Here is a 19,897-nt window from a genome sequence, read left to right as displayed (position 1 = left end):
CATAGAGACACTTACAACTCATCCTGGAGAAACCACCCCAATCTGAAATAGGGAGAGAGTTAAAACTAGCAGCCTTGGCAAAGAAACTCAAACCAAAACAACTTCAGAAACACAAACCATCAAAACCATCAAAACATTAACTAAAATTCATACAAAAAACCACAAAATAATCAACCTCAACCCAACTACTATCCACCCAACAACTCATTCACTAACCAAAATAACTATCATTCAACCTCAACATCCCATAATCAACCACAACCACCCCAAGATTCTCAAAGGATCTCCAACTTGGAGATGATGATGGAAAAGATGATCAAGCACCAAGAATTGGCCAACAAAAACTATAAAGCTTCACTACGGAATCTAGAGAGGCAAATTCGTCAACTGTCCAAGCAAACAGTGGCTGAAAGAGCACCTAATGCACTACCAAGTGACACCATTCCCAACTCCAAGGAAGAATGCAAAGCCATCCAATTAAGGAGTGGAAGAACCTTAGTAAATGACAAGAGGCCAGCTGAGGAAGAAACTAACAAGAAGCCTGTGGAGAATGATGTTGGCAGCAAAAAGCAAGAAGGAGAAAAAGACAAGCAAGACCAAGAGAAGCTCAAGGAGAAAGAGGAACCTCAAGCTTCAAAGAAGGGAAAGCAAGCTATTGAGGAACAATCACAAGGACAGAGGAAGGAGGAGAAGCCATACACTCCCTCTATTCCATATCCTCAAAGGTTAACAGAGAGCTTAAATATCAACAGTTCCCCAAGTTCCTATAAGTGTTTAAGAAGCTAGAGATCATCATCCCACTTGCTGAAGCTCTGGAAAAAATGCCTCTATATGCAAAATTTCTCAAAGAGCTCATCAATAAGAAAAGGAGCTGGAATAAGAAAGAGACAGTGATCCTAACCCAGGAATGCAGTGCTGTCATCCAAAGAGGTCTTCCTCCAAAGCTCAAAGATCCAGGAGGCTTCATCTTATCCTGCACTATAGGCAACAGAAAATTGGACAAAGCTCTCTGTTACTTAGGAGCCAGCATCAATTTAATGCCCCTCTCACTAATGAAGAAGCTTGCAATAGAGGAAGTCAAGCCTAACAGGATGTCACTCCAAATGGCTGACAGATCACTCAAGATACCAAATTGGGTTGTGGAAAATTTATTAGCGAAGATTGGAGAATTCATTTTCCTTGCTGACTTTGTTATCCTAGAGGGACACAGTTTAATCATATTGGGACGGCCTTTCTTAGCAACAGCAAGAGCCATCATTGATGTGGAGAAAGGGGAGATGACCCTCAGGGTGCATGATGAAAAGATGATCATCAATGTCTTCAAGGCCATGCAATATCCTCTAGAGAAGGAAAAGCATATGAGAGTGGAAACGATAGATGAAGTGGAGGAGGAGCTACTGGAAGATGACAACCAGGAAGAACAAGAAGTGAAAATAGAGGTGGAACAAGATTTCATAGGAGAGGAAGTGGTAGAGTTCTCCTTAAAATGCAAGGCAGATGAGAAGATAAAACAAGAGTTAAAGCCTCTCCCTCCTTATCTCAAGTATCTATTTCTTGGAGAAGCAGAGGCCCTGTCAGTGATCATAAACTCCTCATTGAACATAGAAGAAGAAACAAATCTGATTGAAGTGTTGAAAGCTCACAAGACAGCCTTGGGTTGGACGATTGACGATATCAAGGGCATAAGCCCTGCCATCTGTATGCATAAAATTTTATTGGAGGAAGATTCAAGGCCTGTAGTTCAACCCCAAAGAAGACTTAACCCAACCATGAAGGAGGTAGTTCAAAAAGAGGTGATGAAGCTATGGAATGCTGGAATCATATACCCAATCTCTGACAGCTCTTAGGTGAGCCCAGTACAGGTTGTGCCAAAGAAGGAAGGAATGACAGTCATTTCCAATGAAAAGAACGAGTTAATTCCCACAAAGACGGTGACTGGGTGGAGGATGTGCATAGATTATAGAAGACTGAATGATGCTACAAGGAAAGATCATTTTCCCCTCCCATTCATCGACTAGATGTTGGCAAGATTGGCTGGCCATGCATACTATTACTTCCTGGATGGGTACTCTGGTTACAATCAAATAGTGGTGGATCCCAAGGATCAAGAAAAGACTTCTTTCACCTGTCCATTTGGAGTCTTCGCTTCCAGAAGGATGCCCTTTAGGCTGTGCAATGACCCTGCAACTTTTCAAAGGTGTATGCTTTCTATATTTTCTGACATGGTAGAAAAGTTTTTAGAAGCCTTCATGCATGATTTTTCTATCTTTGGCAATTCATTTAACACTTGCTTACATCAATTAACTCTTGTTTTGAAAAGATGCCAAGAAACTAATCTGGTATTGAATTGTGAGAAATGCCATTTCATGGTTCCTGAAGGGATATACTGATCATGCTGCTCTCAAGTATCTCATGTCTAAACAGGATTCAAAGCCAAGGCTTATTAGGTGGGTGTTGCTATTACAAGAATTTGACATTGAAGTGAGAGATAGGAAAGGGAATGAAAACCAAGTAGCAGACCATTTGTCAAGAATATCACAACAAGCTAATCAAGCTCCACATTCAGTGAATGAAAGCTTTCCAGATGAACACCTCTTACAAATCCAACAAGCTCCCTGGTTGCAGACATTGCAAACTACAAGGTTGGAAGGAAGATTCCCCAAGAATTCACCAAGCAAAAAGTTAAGAAGCTGCTCAATGAGGCCAAGAAATTCCTATGGGATGAACCATTCTTATTCAAGAGGTGTCGATATGGAATGATTAGTGATGAGCGGATAATTTATACCCTTTTTGGCATTGTTTTTACATAGTTTTTAGTATGAATTAATAACTTTTTATTATATTTTTATTAGTTTTTATTCAAAAATCACATTTCTGGACTTTACTATGAATTTGTGTGTTTTTATGTAATTTCAGGTATTTTCTGGCTGAAATTGAGGGACCTGAGCAAAAATCTAATCTAGAGGCTGAAAAAAGAATGCAGATGCTGTTGGATTCTGACACTCCTGCACTCGAGGTGGACTTTTTGGAGCTATAGAAGCCCAATTGGCGCGCTCTCAATTGCGTTGGAAAGTAAACATCTTGGGATATCCAGAAATATATAATAGTCCATACTTTTCCCGAGATTTGATGACCTAAACTGGCGTTGAAATCTAGCCTAAAACTTTTTGGCGTAAAACGCCAGAACTGGCATAATTCTTGGCGTTAAACGCCCATTTTGGCACCCAAGGTGGCGTTTAACTCCAATATGAGGCATATGCACGTGAAAGCTTGAAAACTCAGCCCAAACACTCACCAAGTAGGTCCCAGAAGTGGATTTCTGCACTATCTGCACTTAGTTATTCATTTTCTGTAAACCTAAGTTACTAGTCTAGTATAAAAACTACTTTTAGAGATTCACTTTGCAACTCATGACATTTTACACTTCATATTGTATCTTCTACAGCATGAGCCTCTAAACCCCATAGGTGGGGGTGAGGAGCTCTGCTATGTTTCAATGGATTAATGCAATTACTACTATTTTCTATTCAATCACGCTTAATTCTATTCTAAGATACTCACTCGTACTTCAATATAGAGAATATGATGATCCGTGACACTCATCATTATCCTCAAACCTATGAACGCGTGCCTGACAACCACTCCCATTCTATCTAAGCTCAACGTAGTCATTGGGTGACAACTTGAGTGCGTATCTCTTGGGTTTCTAATCCACGGACCGAGTCCAGAGGTTAGAACCTTCGTGGTATAGGCTAGAACCAATTGGCAGCATTCCTGGGATCCGGAAAGTCTAAACCTTGTCTGTGGTATTCCGAGTAGGATCTGGGAAAGGATGACTGTGAAGAGCTTCAAACCTGTGAATGTTGGGCGCAGTGACAGTGTGCAAAAGGACAAGGGTCCTATTCCGACACTAGTGGGAACCGACAGATGATTAGCCGTGCGGTAGCTGTACATGGTATTTTTCATCCAAGACAAGAAATCTGATAGTTGATTAGCTGTGCAGAGATCGTACCTAGTATTTTTCATCCGAGAGGAACATAAAGCTTGCCATTGAAGGAAGCCATGCGTGTTTGGAGAAGAAGACAGTAGGAAAGCAGAGATTCAGATGACAGAGCATCTCTGAAACCTCAGCCTGTTTCTCATTACTGAATCACAAGTACTATTTATTTCATGTTATTTATTTTTCATAAATACAATCACTCTTATCATTAATCCCCTTACTAAGATTTACAAAATAACCATAGCTTGCTTCAAGCCGACAATCTCCGTGGGATCGACCCTTGATCACATAAGGTATTACTTGGACGACCCAGTGCACTTGCTGGTTAGTTGTGCAGAGTTGTGAAAAGTGTAATCACAATTTTGTGCACCAATTAGGAAATGTGTTCCTGAGAGTGAGATGAGAGACATACTATGGCATTGTCATGGTTCAGCTTATGGTGGACATTTTGGACCAGAAAGAACAGCAGCCAAAGTACTTCAAAGTGGATTTTATTAGCCAACCATCTTCAAGGATGCTAGAGAGTTTGTTCATCAATTCCATGAGTGCCAAAGAGTTGGAGGATTAATAAGAAGGAATGAGATGCCTCAGAACTACATCTTGGAGGTAGAACTCTTTAATCTTTGGGGAATAGATTTTATGGGCCCCTTTCCACACCCTCATATTCTTTCAAATACATACTTGTGGCAGTAGAGTATGTCTCAAAGTGGGTGGAAGCCATAGCAACAACCATATGTGATGCACAAATTGTCCTTTGATTCCTTAAGAAGCACATTTTTACTAGATTTAGAGTGCCTAAGGGTCTTGTCAGTGATGGTGGTAGTCATTTTTGCAACAAACAGATGGAGAAACTACTTCACAATTATGGGGTGATGCATAAAGTAGCTACACCATATCATCCACAGACCAATGGCCAAGCAGAGCTTGCAAATAGGGAGTTGAAGAGGATTTTGGAGAAAACAGTGGGGAGCACAATAAAGGATTAGGCCAGAAAATTAGAAGATGCTCTCTGGGCATATAGAACAGCATTCAAAACTCCTATTGGAAAGTCTCCTTTTCAGTTGTTATATGGCAAATCTTGTCATCTTCCTGTAGAGCTTGAGCACAAAGCTTTCTGGGCCACTAAAATCCTCAACCTTGATTCTCAAGCAGCAGGAGAGAAGAGGTTATTGATGCGTGAGCATCTTTCCTATCTTTTCTTAGTGAATTTGCATCTAATTTGTTGAGTTTAATAAAGAATTAATTATCTTTTAGCCAATATGGATGCTACTTTAAATCTTTTGTAATTTTGTTTATTTTAGGTAGCATTTGGCTGGATTTGATGGAGTTTCTACAACACAAGAACCAAAGAAGATGGCAGCAAGGAGCGACGTGTACGCGTGACTGACGCATGCACGTGATTTGGAGCTTTCTATGGCGACATGTGCGCGTGACTGAGGTGTGCGCGTGACACGCGAAGAAGACCATCGACACGTACGCGTGACATGCGCCACATGCAGAAAACACAGAAAAATGCTGGGGGCAATTTCTGGGCTGTTTTGACTCAGTTTTCAGGCCAGAAAACACATATTAGAAGCTGCAGAATGGACAAAACGAGTGGTTCCCACCCATCAACTGAAAACTTGTTAATTAATTCTAATTTAAATTCAAATATAGATTAAAAATTAATGAGGATTAGATATAAAAGGGAATTCCAACAGGGTGATTCCAACACAACATTATTCCAATTCACAATTTACAATCCTTATTTTCACTTTGAACCATGAGCAACTAAACCTCCACTGTTAAGGTTAGGAGCTCTGTCTATTTGTATGGATTGATTTTATTGCTTTTCCTATTTTAAATCATGTTTGGATTTAAAATTTAAGAATTGTTTTCGCTCTTATCTTATGAATTTCGGTGGAACGGAAGTATGACCTCTTTCTACTTGAGTTCTTGTATAACTTGGAAAAGCTCTTTACTTCAACAACAGCTTGAAAACATACTCTCCTAAATTTTAATTATCTAGATTTAACGGGATACGTGACATATAATCCTTTTATTTTTGGTGATTAGAGTTTTTGTGGCATATAAAATGGAATTTGATCATCACCCTCTAATTGGAATTAATTGACCAAGGAATTGGCAGTTAATGAATTTTAGAGAAGACTAGAAAGGTCTAAGGAATTAGGGTCTAGTCACACATAGTTTGCCATAAATTAAATCCTACATGACTAAAATAGTTAGTAAGAAAAGTTAATCCGGAAAAATAGATAACTCTGAAACCTTAACTACCTTCTCCATACTTTACTCCCAATCCATTTACTTTACTATTTTAATTTCCGTACGATTGTTTAATGCTCTTTGAATATTTAAACAATCTTTTCCGTTTGTCTAACTAAGCCAATTAATCAATCATTGTTGCTTAGTCCTTCAATCCTCGTGGGATCAACCCTCACTCACCTGAGGTATTACTTGGTATGACCCGGTGGACTTGCCGGTTAGCTTGTGGACTTTAAATTCCGCACCAAGTTTTTGGCACTGTTGCCGGGGATTGATAGTGATTAACAACTATCAGTTGTTTGATCGAAATTTTTTTTAAAAAAACAAGCACTAATATTTTTTCTTAATTTCTGAAATTAAGTTTGGTATCACCTAGTTAATTTTATTTTAATTGTCTTGTTTATTTTTCCTGTTAATTTTCGAAAATTTTTGTTTAATTTTAGTTATTATTTTTGAAATTTATTTATTTATTTTATTTAGCATTTTTATTTTATTATTTTACACAGGATACCTCACTGGGACTTCTCTGTACTCTGACGTAGAGATTCCCACCTTTTCTTGTTTTCTGTTTGTTTATGTGCAGGAACAGAGACAAGGAAGCTCTGTTAGACTTTTATCCAGAACCTGAAAGGACTTGTAGGCGACGTTTACAACAAGCAAGACTTTGCAAGGCTGCAGAATCCACTATGGATCACAATAATGCTGTTAATGCCAATGTGACAAATCCAAATGAAGAACAAAGAAGAGTGCTTGGCTCTTACTCTGCTCTTACTGCAGATCTTTATGGAAAAAGCATTGTGGTGCCTCCTATAACTACGAACAACATTGAGTTGAAGCCACAATTGGTCACCCTGGTGCAACAAAACTGCCAGTATCATGGTCTTTCCCACGAAGACCCAAATCAATTTATTTCTAATTTTCTGCAGATTTGTGATACTGTGAAGACAAATGGAGTGAACCCAGAAGTGTATAAACTCATGCTCTTCCCGTTTGCTCTGAGGGATGGAGCAAAGCTATGGCTAGATTCTCAACCCAAGGAGAGCTTGAATATATGGGACAAGGTTGTTACTGAGTTTCTAACTAAATTTTTCCCACCAAAGAAGCTGACTAAGCTTAGGGTGGAGGTTCAGACCTTCAGGCAGAGGGATGGTGAAACACTTTATGAAGCTTGGGAGAGATACAAGCTACTGATTAGGCAATGCCCTCTGGACATATTCTCTAAATGGACCCAACTAGATATCTTTTATGAAGGCTTGGGTGAAATGTCCAGGATATGCTTAGATAATTCTGCAGGTGGTTCATTGCACAAGAAGAAGACATCGGAGGAGACTATTGAGCTGATTGAATTGGTTGCTAGTAACCAAAATTTATACTCATCTAACAGGAATCCTGTGAGCTCTGAGGCTCCTCAGAAGAAGGGTGTTATGGAAGTAGAAGCTCTTAATGCTCTTCTTGCTCAGAATAAACTTATGACTCGGCAAATAAGTCTACTTACTCAACAGATGGGTGGCATGCAAGTCTTAGCCATCAACACCCATAACTCACCTCAAGAGGTCTCTGATAAACCACTATTTTACGGTTTATCTTGTGTTTAATTGAGTGGTTTCCTCAAGTCTTCACCCACTTATTCATACTAATTGCTTGATTTTATAACTCCTTCCTAGTATTGTTTTATGGTTGAAAACCTACTTCCTAGAGACCTTTAATTAGTATATTTTAATTCTCCTATATACCATTCGATGTCGTGATCCGTGTGTTAAGTGTCTCAGGTTTTATAGGGCAGGAATGGCTTGGAGAATGGAGAGGAAGCTAGCAAAAATGGAAGGAACACAAGAAATTAAGGAGATGACCAGCGAACACTGACGCGCGCGCATGGCTCACGCGAACGCGCGGAATGGAGAGAATCACAGCGACACGAACACGTGACTGACGCGAAAGCGTGGATTGGAGTCTGCACGAAGGACGCGAACGCGTGGACGACGCGTACACGTGACAAGTAAAATCGCTGAATGACGCGAACGCGTGGATGACGCATACGCTTGACCTGCGCGATCTGCATAATTAACAGAAAATGCTGGGGGCGATTTCGGGCCACGTTTTAACCCAGATTTTGGCCCAGAAACACATAATAAAGCCAGGGAACGTGCAGAGACTCAAGACACATCTACACCTCTTTACACAACTTTAGATACGTTCACAAATTCTCATTAGGATAGTTTTAGGTTTTAGATCTGAATTTAGAGAGGATTACTTCCCCTCTAAATTCTCTTTACATTCATAGTTAATTAGTTTTATGCTTTTGGATATTGAAGAAGTCATTACTTCCGTTGAAGACACTATTCTAGTTTGTTTACTCTGTCCCTTATTCTTCCATATTCTTATTTATTTTATTTAGAGTTCTAATTGGATTATTTTCATGAATTGTTAGTGCAAAGGATTACTTAATTTTTAATTAATTTTGAATCCCTATTTTTATTTAATTTATCATGTCTTCTTATATTTTTATGAGCGTTATATTCATGTCAATGGAGTAGATTCCATACTTGACATGGGGGTTGATTAAAAGGAGACACTTGAGTTGGAAGGCTTAAGTGTTGATTAATCTAGACGTTGTTGGCTAGTTCTGTATTTACTAACGCTAGACCTTCCTAAGGGAGAGGACTAGGATTTGCGAATAAAGGTTAGCTTAATCACTTGACATTCCTTTATTTAGTAAGAGTTAACTAAGTGAAAACGACAACCTTTTTAATACTACACTTAAGAGATCCCAACAAGGATAGAACTTCCAATTAATCATTCCTCTAGTCAAGGCTTTTTATTTAGAATATCAATAATTATTCTTAGTTTATTTTTATTGCTTTACATTACAATTATTTGATTGCTCATTATTCAACTCTCAAAACTCTTGGAAAATTCCTAATTAATAAATTAGCACCCTTTCCTACAACTCATTGGGAGACGACCTAGGATTCATACTCCCAGTATTTTTAGTCTAAATTTTTATGACACTCTTTTTCAATTGGAGAGGCGGATTTTAGCTGGTTAAGCGCTATACTTGCAACGCTGTTCTCTTATTAAAAATCTCTTAATTGGTCTAACTTCTGCCACGCACCAGTTTTTGGCACCGTTGCCGGGGAGTTACAGTTGTGTGCTAAATTATTAATTAGTGTACATATTTTTTTTTATTTGCATATTTTATTTTTATTTTTTTACCATGAGCTATATGTTTCTTTCATTGAATGAAGCGTTCACTGCCTGATCCGAGCTTAGCTGCGTTTGATCCTAAAATTGAAAGAACTATTTCACGTATTAGGCGAGCTCGACGTCGGTTAGCCTCTGAGGGTGGTGAAGTGATTGTTATCGATTCACCAGTCTCATCTGAGGGCAAATCTGAACCACCATCTGAGAGCAAAACAAGCTCCTTTACTACTGATTCAGTTAATTCACGTGCAGATAACATGGCAGAACCTAGCAGGATTACTCTCCACGAAGCTGGAGCCCTAGATTTTACAATGCAGCCGTATCAAGTGCATCACCCAACTCTGGTTGTAGATTTCGAACTGAAGACTACACTAATCAACTTAATGCCCAAGTTTCATGGCTTACCTGCTCAGGAGCCCATTGACGTGGCGGAAATTGGCGAGTTGAGAAATTATTATAAGAGATACGTTGCAAGTATAGTTCTTAACCAACCAAAAATCCGCTTATCAATTTAGAAGGGTTGTCACAAAATTAGAATTAAAATACTGGGAGTATGAATCCCAGGTCGTCTCCTAATGAGTTGCAGAAAGGTGTGCTATTTTATTAATCAGATGTTTTCTAAAATGGTTTGAGTTGATAAACGGGAAATTAAATCAAAGAATTTATGTAATTTAAATAAAAACCTTGACCGAGAGTAGATTAGTTGGAAGCCCTATCCTTGATGGAGTTCTCCCAAGATAAAAGTGATAATTGAAGGTTGTTCTGCTTAGTTATCCTTTACTAGGTAGAGGAAAGTCAAGCAAGTTGGAAGGCAACTTCTATTCACAAGTCCTAATCCTCTCCCTTAGGAAGGACTAGTGTCAGTGACTAGAGGGCGATCCAACAATAAACCCAATTACAATTTTTCTCTCGATCGTTCCAACTCAAGGTTTTCCTTTCAATCATCTCCCAATCAAGTTATGGAACCACTCGCTCATTATGAATGTAAACTTCATAAAATAAGGAAGAGAAATAAAGAGAGACATGATAAATAATAATCCAAAAGATCAATTGAAAATAAAAATAGTTCTTGTATTAATAAATTCTAAAAATAATCCAATAATAATTCTGAACAGAGTAAGGATATGAAAGAGTAAGTGACAAGTAAGGAAAACAAACTAGAATGATGAAGTCTTGGTGGAGGCAATAACTCTTCTCAATATCCCAATCCAAAAAGCAATAAAAAATAAAATCCTAAGAACTATGAATGTGTAGAGAAGAAACCTAGAGGAGGAGTAAAGTTAGATCTAAAACTAAAATTATGCCGAATGAATGTTGTCCTTAGTCTCTGCTTGTTCCTTGGCTCTAATCTGCTTTTCTGGGCCGAGAACTGGGTCAAAACAGGGCCCAAAATCGCCCCCAGCGAATTCTGCAGATTCTGCAGATCGCGCATGTCACGTGAGCGCGTCCTCCACGCGTTCGCGTCATCCAGCATTTTTCCTTGCCAAGCGTGCGCATCGTCCACGCATTCGCGTCACTTGTGCAGTTTCCAATCCATGCGTTCACTTCAGGCACGCGAGCGCGTCACTCCGATTTCCTCTACTTCGTGCGGTCGCGTGAGCTATGCATCCGCGTCACTCCTCGCTTGTCATCTTCTCAATTTCTTGTGTTCCTTCCATTTTTGCAAGCTTCATTTCCAATCTCCAAGTCATTCATGCCCTATAAAGCCTAAAACACTTAACACACAAATCATGGCATCGAATAGAATAAAGGAGAATTAAAATACATAACTAAAAGTCTCTAGGAAGCAAGTTTTCAATCATGGAGTAATTTTGGGAAGGAATTGTAAATACATGCTAATTTAATGAATAAGTGGGTAAAGATTTGATAAAACTGCACAATTAAACACAATATAAACCATTAAATAATGGTTTATCACCCATCAAGCACCTCAGGGATTTTCAGACAGCCTGTTCTACTGTTAGGCGTCAGGGTGCGAATGAAACTTCTATTCTGTTAACTGCTTTCCCATTTTCTCTTGAGGGAAGGGCAAGGGAGTGGTACTACTCCCAACCTGAAGTGACTGTTACCAACTGGGATACGCTCAGGAGAGAATTTTTGGAGAAATACTTTCCAACTTAAGTAACCGAGAGACTAAGGAAAGATATCTCATGTATTGTTCAAGGTTAATCAGAAACTCTCTATGAGTACTCGGAGCGTTTTAAGAACCTTCTGGATGCATGCCTCCATCACATGATTGACAGACTAGTGTTAATCAGCTATTTCACTCAAGGCATGAAGCCTCGGGATTAAACTACACTAGATGGTGCTAGAAAAGGTTCTCTGAAGAAGTACAAGACCGCAGATGAAGCATAGCAACTGATCAGTGACTTAGCTGAGTTTACTAGGAACCAGAGGCACAGGAGCACCCATTCAAAAGCTATTGCAGAAGTTTCCTCTAGCACTGAGACTTCTACTCTTACACAGAGTATATGTGAAATGACCAACCTACTAAAGTAATTACATTTGAATCAACAACAACAAGCTCAGCCTTCCCCACCATAGCAAAGCCAACAGTTAGTACCCCAAAGAGTATGCAGCTTATGTGCTGATTATAGTCATTATACTGATAAATGCCCATAGCTCCAACAAGAAGATAATACTGTGGCAGCTACTCATAACTTCTATGACCGCCCGAATCAAGGATACAATCAACAAGGCGGTAACTACAACCAAGGTGGAAACTATAACCAAGGATGGCAGGACAACTCCAACCAAGGTTGGAGGGATAATTCTAACCATGGCTGGAGGGACAACTATAACAGAGGAGGCAGAGACAACCAAGGAAATCAGAGGTAGAATAACAACAACAGACAGCAGAATCAGAACCAACCTTACAGAGCTCCTCACCTAAGGCAATCACAAGGACCCCAGCAAAACCAACAACAAGTACCACAAATCACTTATCCCACTTCCTCATCAAATGACGAGATGCTTCGTTCTCTTGCACAAGGACAACAAGTCATGCAGACTACACTAAACTCTACTCTAAATGGTCTGAATGCCACTTTACAAGCTCTTGCCGCCCGGATAGATTCACTACCTACTTCCACTAACCAACCTTTAAACCCTAGTGGAATTCCTTCTCAACCCTTACCTAACCCGAAGGGTGTCATCAATGCCATTACTTTGAGGTCCGGAACCACACTGCAAGTACACGCCCCATCTGAAGATGTGATAGAAGTGGAAGATGCTGAAGAAGAAGAAGAAGTACAAGACAAGGTTGAGGAAGAAATAGCTCAGCAAAGAAATGAAGCACCAAAGGATACAGAAGAAACAAGTGGCGTCATTCCTATCCCATTTCCACACCTTGCAAGAAAGTCTAGAAAACAGATGGAACTTGATCCCAAAATGGTAGAAATTTTCAAAAAGGTCGAGGTAACTGTTCCCATTTTTTATGTTATTCAGCAAGTACCTAAATACGCAAAGTTTCTGAAAGACTTATGCATACATAAAGATAAAATTAATGAATTAGAAACTATTCCTTTAGGTAGTTCTATATATGCTTTAATGGGAAGTATACCTGAAAAATGTAGTGATCCAGGTCCATGCATGGTTAACTGTACCATTTGAGGTGTAATATTTTTTGATTGCATGTGTGACTTAGGAGCATGTGTTAGTATAATTCCATTATCTATGTATGATACTCTAAGGCTCCCTCCCTTAAAAAGGACGGCAGCTCGTTTTGTGTTAGCAAATAAAAGTATTATTACAGTAGTTGGAATTGCTGAAGATGTACTAGTGAGAATTAAGGGGCTCACATTTCCCATTGACTTCTACATCCTGGAAATGTCACCTAATGACTCAGGAAGACCATCATCAATCCTGCTTGGAAGACCATTCCTGAAAACCTCAAAGTTCAAGCTGGATGTATTCTCAGGAATTTACTCCTTTGAGATAGATGGTAGAATAGTAAGTTTCAGTTTAAATGAAGCTATGAAGTACCCTCCGGAAGGTCATTCTATCTTCCAGTGTGACATCATTCTATCTTCCATAGCTGAAGTTCACCAAGAAGAATTAGAAGAGAAGCACATGGAACAAGGTCCAAGTGTGGGGACACCTTCTGAACATTATGACAATACTTTACCATTACCACCAGCCCCGGATGATCCAGAACCTAGCCATGAGCAGAAATTGGAATTAAAGCCTCTTCCTCCACACCTCAAATATGCTTACCTTGAGGATAATCAGAAGTTTCCAGTTATCACTACAAGGGAACTCACTTCTCAACAGGAGGAACAACTGCTTAGTGTGCTGAAAAGACATAAGAAAGCAATTGGATGGAGCTTGGCAGATATAGTAGGCATCAGTCCTCAAGTTTGTGAGCACAGAATATATTTAGAAGAGGAATCAAAACCTGTACATCAACCCCAAAGAAGATTGAATCCAACCATCTTAGAAGTTATCAAGAAAGAAGTAACCAGACTACTTGAAGCATATATCATTTACCCCATCTCAGACAGTGAATGGGTCAGTCCAGTACAAGTGGTGCCCAAGAAGTCTGGAGTCACAACAATAAAGAATGAGCATGGAGAGCTTCTGACAACTAGAGTGCAGAATTCATGGAGGGTTTGCATTGACTATAGGCATCTCGACCAAGCTACTCGCAAGGATCATTACCCCTTGCCATTTATTGATCAGATGCTTGATCGCCTGTCAGGTAAATCCCATGATTGCTTTTTAGATAGTTATACAGGATATTTTCAAATTCATATAGCTCCTGAAGATCAGGAGAAGACTACTTTTGCATGTCCCTTTGGAACGTATGCTTATAAAAGAATGCCTTTTGGCTTATGTAATGCACCCGCTACTTTCCAAAGATGCATGATGAGTATCTTTTCAGATCTTATTGAGAACTGTATGGAAGTATTTATGGATGATTTTAGTGTATATGGCGATTTATTTAACCTTTGCTTGGATAGTTTAGTTAAAGTATTAGACAGGTTTGTTAGTTCAAACCTTGTATTGAATTTTGAAAAATGTCACTTTATGGTAAAACAAGGGATTGTTCTAGGACATGTTGTCTCTAAAACTATTATTTCAGTACATCCAGCAAAGGTGGATGTTATTTCTAGTTTACCTTACCCCTCCCCGTGAGGGAAGTCCGTTTGTTCTTGGGCCATACAGGTTTTTACAGGAGATTCATTAAGGACTTCAGTAAGGTAGCATTACCTTTATCCAGACTGCTGCAGAAAGATATTGAGCTTAAATTCAGTGAGGATTGTATGAAAGCATTTGATAAGCTGAAGATTGCTCTCACTCAAGCTCCAATTGTGAGAGGACCAGACTGGAGCCAGCAATTTGAAATTATGTGTGATGCCTCCAACCATGCAGTAGGAGCGGCACTGGCTCAGCGCGAAGGTAAGGACCGCTTCGTAATAGTGTACTCGGACCATGCAGCTCTAAAATATTTATTAGCTAAAAAAGAGTCCAAACCAAGGTTGATACATTCGATACTGCTGCTGCAAGAATTTGATTTAGAAATTAAGGATAGGAGTGGTAACCAAAATTTAGTGGCAGACCACTTGAGTCGCCTTGAGCATGTTAAGGACGACTCCACTCCTATAAATGATGCTTTTCCATTTGATAGCTTGCGAGCAGTATCTGAAGTAGTTCCTTGGTATGCACTTGTAGCTAATTATCTAGTTAGTCATACTTTCCCTCCAAATTTTACCAAACATCAAAGGGACAAGCTGAAAAGCGAGTCTAAATATTACATATGGGATGACCCATATCTATGGAGGTGTGATGCTGACCATGTAATTAGAAAGTGTGTGCCACAATCAGAATTCCAGTCCATTTTAGAGGCATGCCACTCTTCTGAGAGTGGAGGACATTTTGGCCCTCAAAGAACAGCTAAAAAAATATTAGACTGTGGATTCTGGTGGCCTACTCTTTTTAAAGACGCTGCTGAATTTTGTAAATCTTGTTCCCCATGCCAAAGATTTGGTAATATATCCAAAAGGGATGAGATGACTCAACAGATTATGCTTTTCTGTGAAATTTTTTATGTTTGGGGCATTGACTTCATGGGTCCATTTCCAAATTCTAATGGTTACCTTTATATACTGTTAGCTGTAGATTATGTTTCTAAATGGGTTGAAGCGATTTCTACCTGTACTGATGATGCTAACACTGTTATTTCCTTTGTTAGAAACCATATTATCTGTCGCTTTAGATCACCACGAGCAATTGTGAGCGATCAAGGCACTCACTTTTGTAACAGGAGACTAACAGGATTATTGAAGAAGCATGGGATTGTTCACAAAGTAGCAACCGCTTATCATCCCCAGACCAATGGACAAGCAGAAGTGTCTAACAGAGAAATTAAATGCATTCTGGAGAAGATAGTAAAAACCCATAGGAAAGACTGGAGTGCAAGGCTACAAGATGCACTCTGGTCATATAGAACAGCGTACAAGACACCCATTGGGATGAGCCCCTTCCGCTTAGTATACGAAAAAGCTTGCCACCTTCCAGTGGAGGTGGAACACAAGGCTTTCTGGGCTGTAAGGGAATGCAATATGAATTTTGAAGAATCTGGTGCTGAAAGAAAGCTGCAACTAGCAGAATTAGAGATTCTTCGCCTAGAAGCATATGACAACTCCATGCGATACAAAGAGAAGATGAAGGCTGTCCATGACAAGCACATTAAAAGGAGAGAATTCAGACTAGTGGAGTTAGTTCTTCTTTATAATTCTAGACTGAGGCTTATGCCAGGCAAACTAAGATCAAGATGGGAAGGTCCCTATAGAGTAGAAAAGGTAGAGCCATACGGAGTTTTCCACCTGCGTCATCCTTCTAGCTCTAAATTCTTAAAGGTCAATGGACATCGCCTGAAGCTTTATCATGGAAAGAAGATAAAGGATCACAAAGAACTAGAGGTTTTCCTTTTAGAAGACCCACCAACAAAAGCAGAATGAGCCTGAAGATGTCCAACTTAAGGATGTAAAAGTAAAGTGCAAGGTGGGAGACAACCCACCATGGTAAGATCGTTTCGTTTCAGTCTTAGTTTTATTTTACTTTATTCTATTTTTGTTTTTGTTAATGACTCTTCTTATAACCTCTTCATATAACTGTATATAGCCTGCATTTGTATTTGCATTCTGCATATAAAAAAAAAAGAGGCACGCGACGCGCCAGCGTCGCTGACGGGTCCGCGTCATAGATGCCTTGGAAACAGGAAGAAAAGAAGGAGAGTGTCATGCGAAAGCGTGGCTGGAAGCGTTCCTTAGGAACAAATACGCTCACACGACTGCGTCACTGACGCGTCCGCGTCATTTGAAAATAGCCTCCCCACGCATCCGCGTCACCCACACGAACGCGTGGCCCTAAAAATCGACGTAAAAAAGGTATATGGCAGTAAGTTATGATGGAGCTGGGCTGGAATGGTGCTGGAAGCACCAGCCCTATCACGCGACCGCATGCCCTACGCGGCCGCGTCGTTTACAAAAATATGGCCATTCACGCGATTCAGTCCCCCACGCGAATGCGTCACCTAGATTTTTGGCAATATACTTTCAAAATAGAGAGTTGCGCGAACGCAAGGCTACACTCGCGCCAAAGGCACAAATCAGACCACGCGATCGCGTAACCCACGCGTCCGCGTCACCTGAACTTATTGCCCACCACGCGATCGCGTGACCCACGCGTCCGCGTCACATGCGACGCACAGCTTATCCAGATCAGCCAAGATATCTTATCTTTTCTTCCCCAAATCTAAATATTTTCTTTCCCTTCTTATTTCTTTCTTCTCTCTTCTTCCCTTTTTATTCTTTCTCATTTTTTTACTTTTGGATCCCTTATTTTTCACTTTCATTAACAAGGTTCTTTTCTTTCTTCTTTCCCTCTTTACTTTTCCTTTATTATTTTTATTTATATTTTCTTTTTCTTTTCACTTTCATTATCTATATTTTCCTTTTCTTTCTTTTCTTTTTCTTTTCATTCCTTTAATTGGTGATTAGAAATTTAATTGGGTTATTAGTTACTTCTATATTTTGCTTGTGAGTTATTGTGGAATTGTTTGACAATTACTATTACTTCTTAAAAGGATTGCTTGCATGTTCAATTTAATACTTTCAATAACATATTTACCATGCACGCTATGTGTTTGTGAAAAAGCCCATATGGCATTGTGCATTATTTTTATATTACTCTATTCTACTACTCTAATGCCTGTTTTTCACAAAACTCCTTTTATATTTTATTCATTAAATATAATTATCAATACAAATAGGTTGTTAGTTTGAAAGGTTGGGTAATCTAACTTGGACATTGAATGCTTGATCTATGCTACTCATGCCTTTGCCGGCATGCCAATAAACATCTTCCATTTAATTGCCATCACATGCACTTGCTATATTTCCATTGATGAACTTTTCACATGTAGTCTAGACCATGTGTTAACGACATCCTTCTTTACCGTGCATTGATTATCACTTATCCCATCCCCTTCCTTGCTCTAACCCTTAAGTTCTTAAGTTACCTTCTTTTTCCCTTTTCAGGATGGCCACCAACAAGGAAAGGAACAAAGAGAGCACTAGTGGCAGAACCATCTTCAACAGCAGTAAATCCCTCAACCAAATGAATCAAGAGGATCGTCATGGTCGATGAAAAAGAAAAAGCTTTCCCAGCAAAGGACACTGTGCGGTTCCCTAACCGCTACTGTGAGCAGATGTTCCCTATCCTGGCTGAGAGAAACTATAATAATGAGCACCTTCTCATCCTCCCGACCAACATTGTTGAATTTGTTGAGCCGCAAATTGAACAAAGACATTGGGGATTCCTACGGAGACAGCAAAGGCAGGTTAATCTTTCATGGGTAGTTGAATTCTACTCCAATTTTCACATGCCAGCCATGTAGTCTGTCTATGTCCGTCAAAAGCAAGTTTCCATAACAGAAGAGGCCATTCAACGAGCTTTAGATCTTCCCCCTACTCCAGAAGGATTGGACGCATTCCAAGAAGCCTCATTCAAATGCCAGACATACCAATTTGACTAGGACGCCGTTCTCAAAGTTATAGCACAACCTGGCAGCAGATGGATCTATGGATACCATCGATCTCGACCTAAGATCATATTGGCTTCTGCACTCACCTTAGAGGCTCGAGTATGGGCACAGATTATGTCCCATTACGTCTTTCTGAGCACTCACGAGTCCTCCTTTGCTGCAGACATGGCTGTTCTACTCTGGTGTATCCTTACAAACCATCACCTCAATTTACCAAGACACATTCGGCATGCTATGGGACACGTACAGATTGCGGGTAACCTACCTTTTTCCCGCTCTGGTCTTAGATCTAGTCTCGGCAGCCGGTGTCTCTTACAGAGCTGGGGACACTAAAGCCATGATTCCACGAGATGATCAGATCGTCCCTAATGGCAAATATATCAGACCTCCAGTAGTCACTGCTAGCCGGCCTGCAGAACCAGCCAAAGACATTCCTACTCCTTCCACATCACAATCACCTTCAACAAACCAATTGCTTCATCAGATAATTGAGAGGCTAGACCGGCTTGACCGAAAAGGAAAGTAAACAGAGCGCCGTAACAAGCACCGATTTACATACCTCAAGGAACTACTTGTTGGTCACCACCCACCTAAAGAAGAACCAGACACCCCAGACTCTACTTCATTTACCAACACAGGGAGCCATGACGGTCCCGATAGTGGAGATGCTGCTACCAGCCCCCCTTTGTTCCTGACTAATGGCACTAAAGACAGTGCCAAGCTTTAAGTGTGGGGAGGTCGGTCAGTACCTGACTTCCGGAGATAATTTCTTTTCCTTAAACACGAATAAAATAGGATATTTAGTTAACTTTTCTGTTCTTAGGATAGGATAAATTGCATAGATTATTTGCATGAATGTTATAATTGGTTGAAAATCAATTAGTTTCTTTTTAAGACCCCATTTTTGAAAAAATTTTACTAATTTAAATCAAAACTTTTGTGTTAAACTTGTTTAGAACGTTGTATTTGGAACATAGTTAAAAGCTAGAACACACAACCTATGAGACTTGAGCTTAATGACATGGTTACACTATTTAACCATAAATATTTTATTCTTGTGTGTTTGCTTCTCTATGATTGTAATCTATATTTTGTTTCATACTATATGTCCAATATTTAATGTGTTATATGCATGCATATGATTGAGACCGTCATTTTATTAACTCACTTACCCCAAATAGCCTACCCTTCCATTCACATTTGTTAGCTACTTTGAGCCTTTTAAATCACATTTGTTCTATATTCTACCACATTACTAGCCTTAAACAGAAAAACAAGTAATACCCCAAATTGAATCTTTGGTTAGCTTAAGATAGGAAGTGTGTATCAATTAAAGTGTGGGAAATTGTGGAAACATTGTTTAATAAGGGAATGTGTCATGATAA

General features: G+C 39.6%; 1 protein-coding gene across 1 annotated transcript; it reads left to right on the top strand.

Moving 5' to 3' along the window:
* On the top strand, window positions 822-19,038 carry LOC107608997. Its single transcript, XM_016310811.1, has 2 exons — window positions 822-1,698; window positions 18,800-19,038. The coding sequence occupies exons 1-2, from the start codon at window positions 822-824 to the stop codon at window positions 19,036-19,038; spliced, it is 1,116 nt and encodes a 371-aa protein (XP_016166297.1).

Source organism: Arachis ipaensis, chromosome B01 (genome assembly GCF_000816755.2).
Source record: "Arachis ipaensis cultivar K30076 chromosome B01, Araip1.1, whole genome shotgun sequence".
Taxonomy (NCBI): domain Eukaryota; kingdom Viridiplantae; phylum Streptophyta; class Magnoliopsida; order Fabales; family Fabaceae; genus Arachis; species Arachis ipaensis.
Note: the sequence above shows the minus strand (reverse complement) of the source record. Positions and strands in the feature narration are given on the sequence as shown.

What these genes read in the sequence shown, in the direction of transcription:
- LOC107608997 (XM_016310811.1), top strand. Translation starts at nt 822, where the DNA reads ATGCCTCTATATGCAAAATTTCTCAAAGAGCTCATCAATAAGAAAAGG. An exon ending in GGGCATAAGCCCTGCCATCT is followed by an intron (nt 1,699 to 18,799) that starts GTATGCATAAAA and finishes CTCTGGTCTTAG; the next exon opens with ATCTAGTCTCGGCAGCCGGT.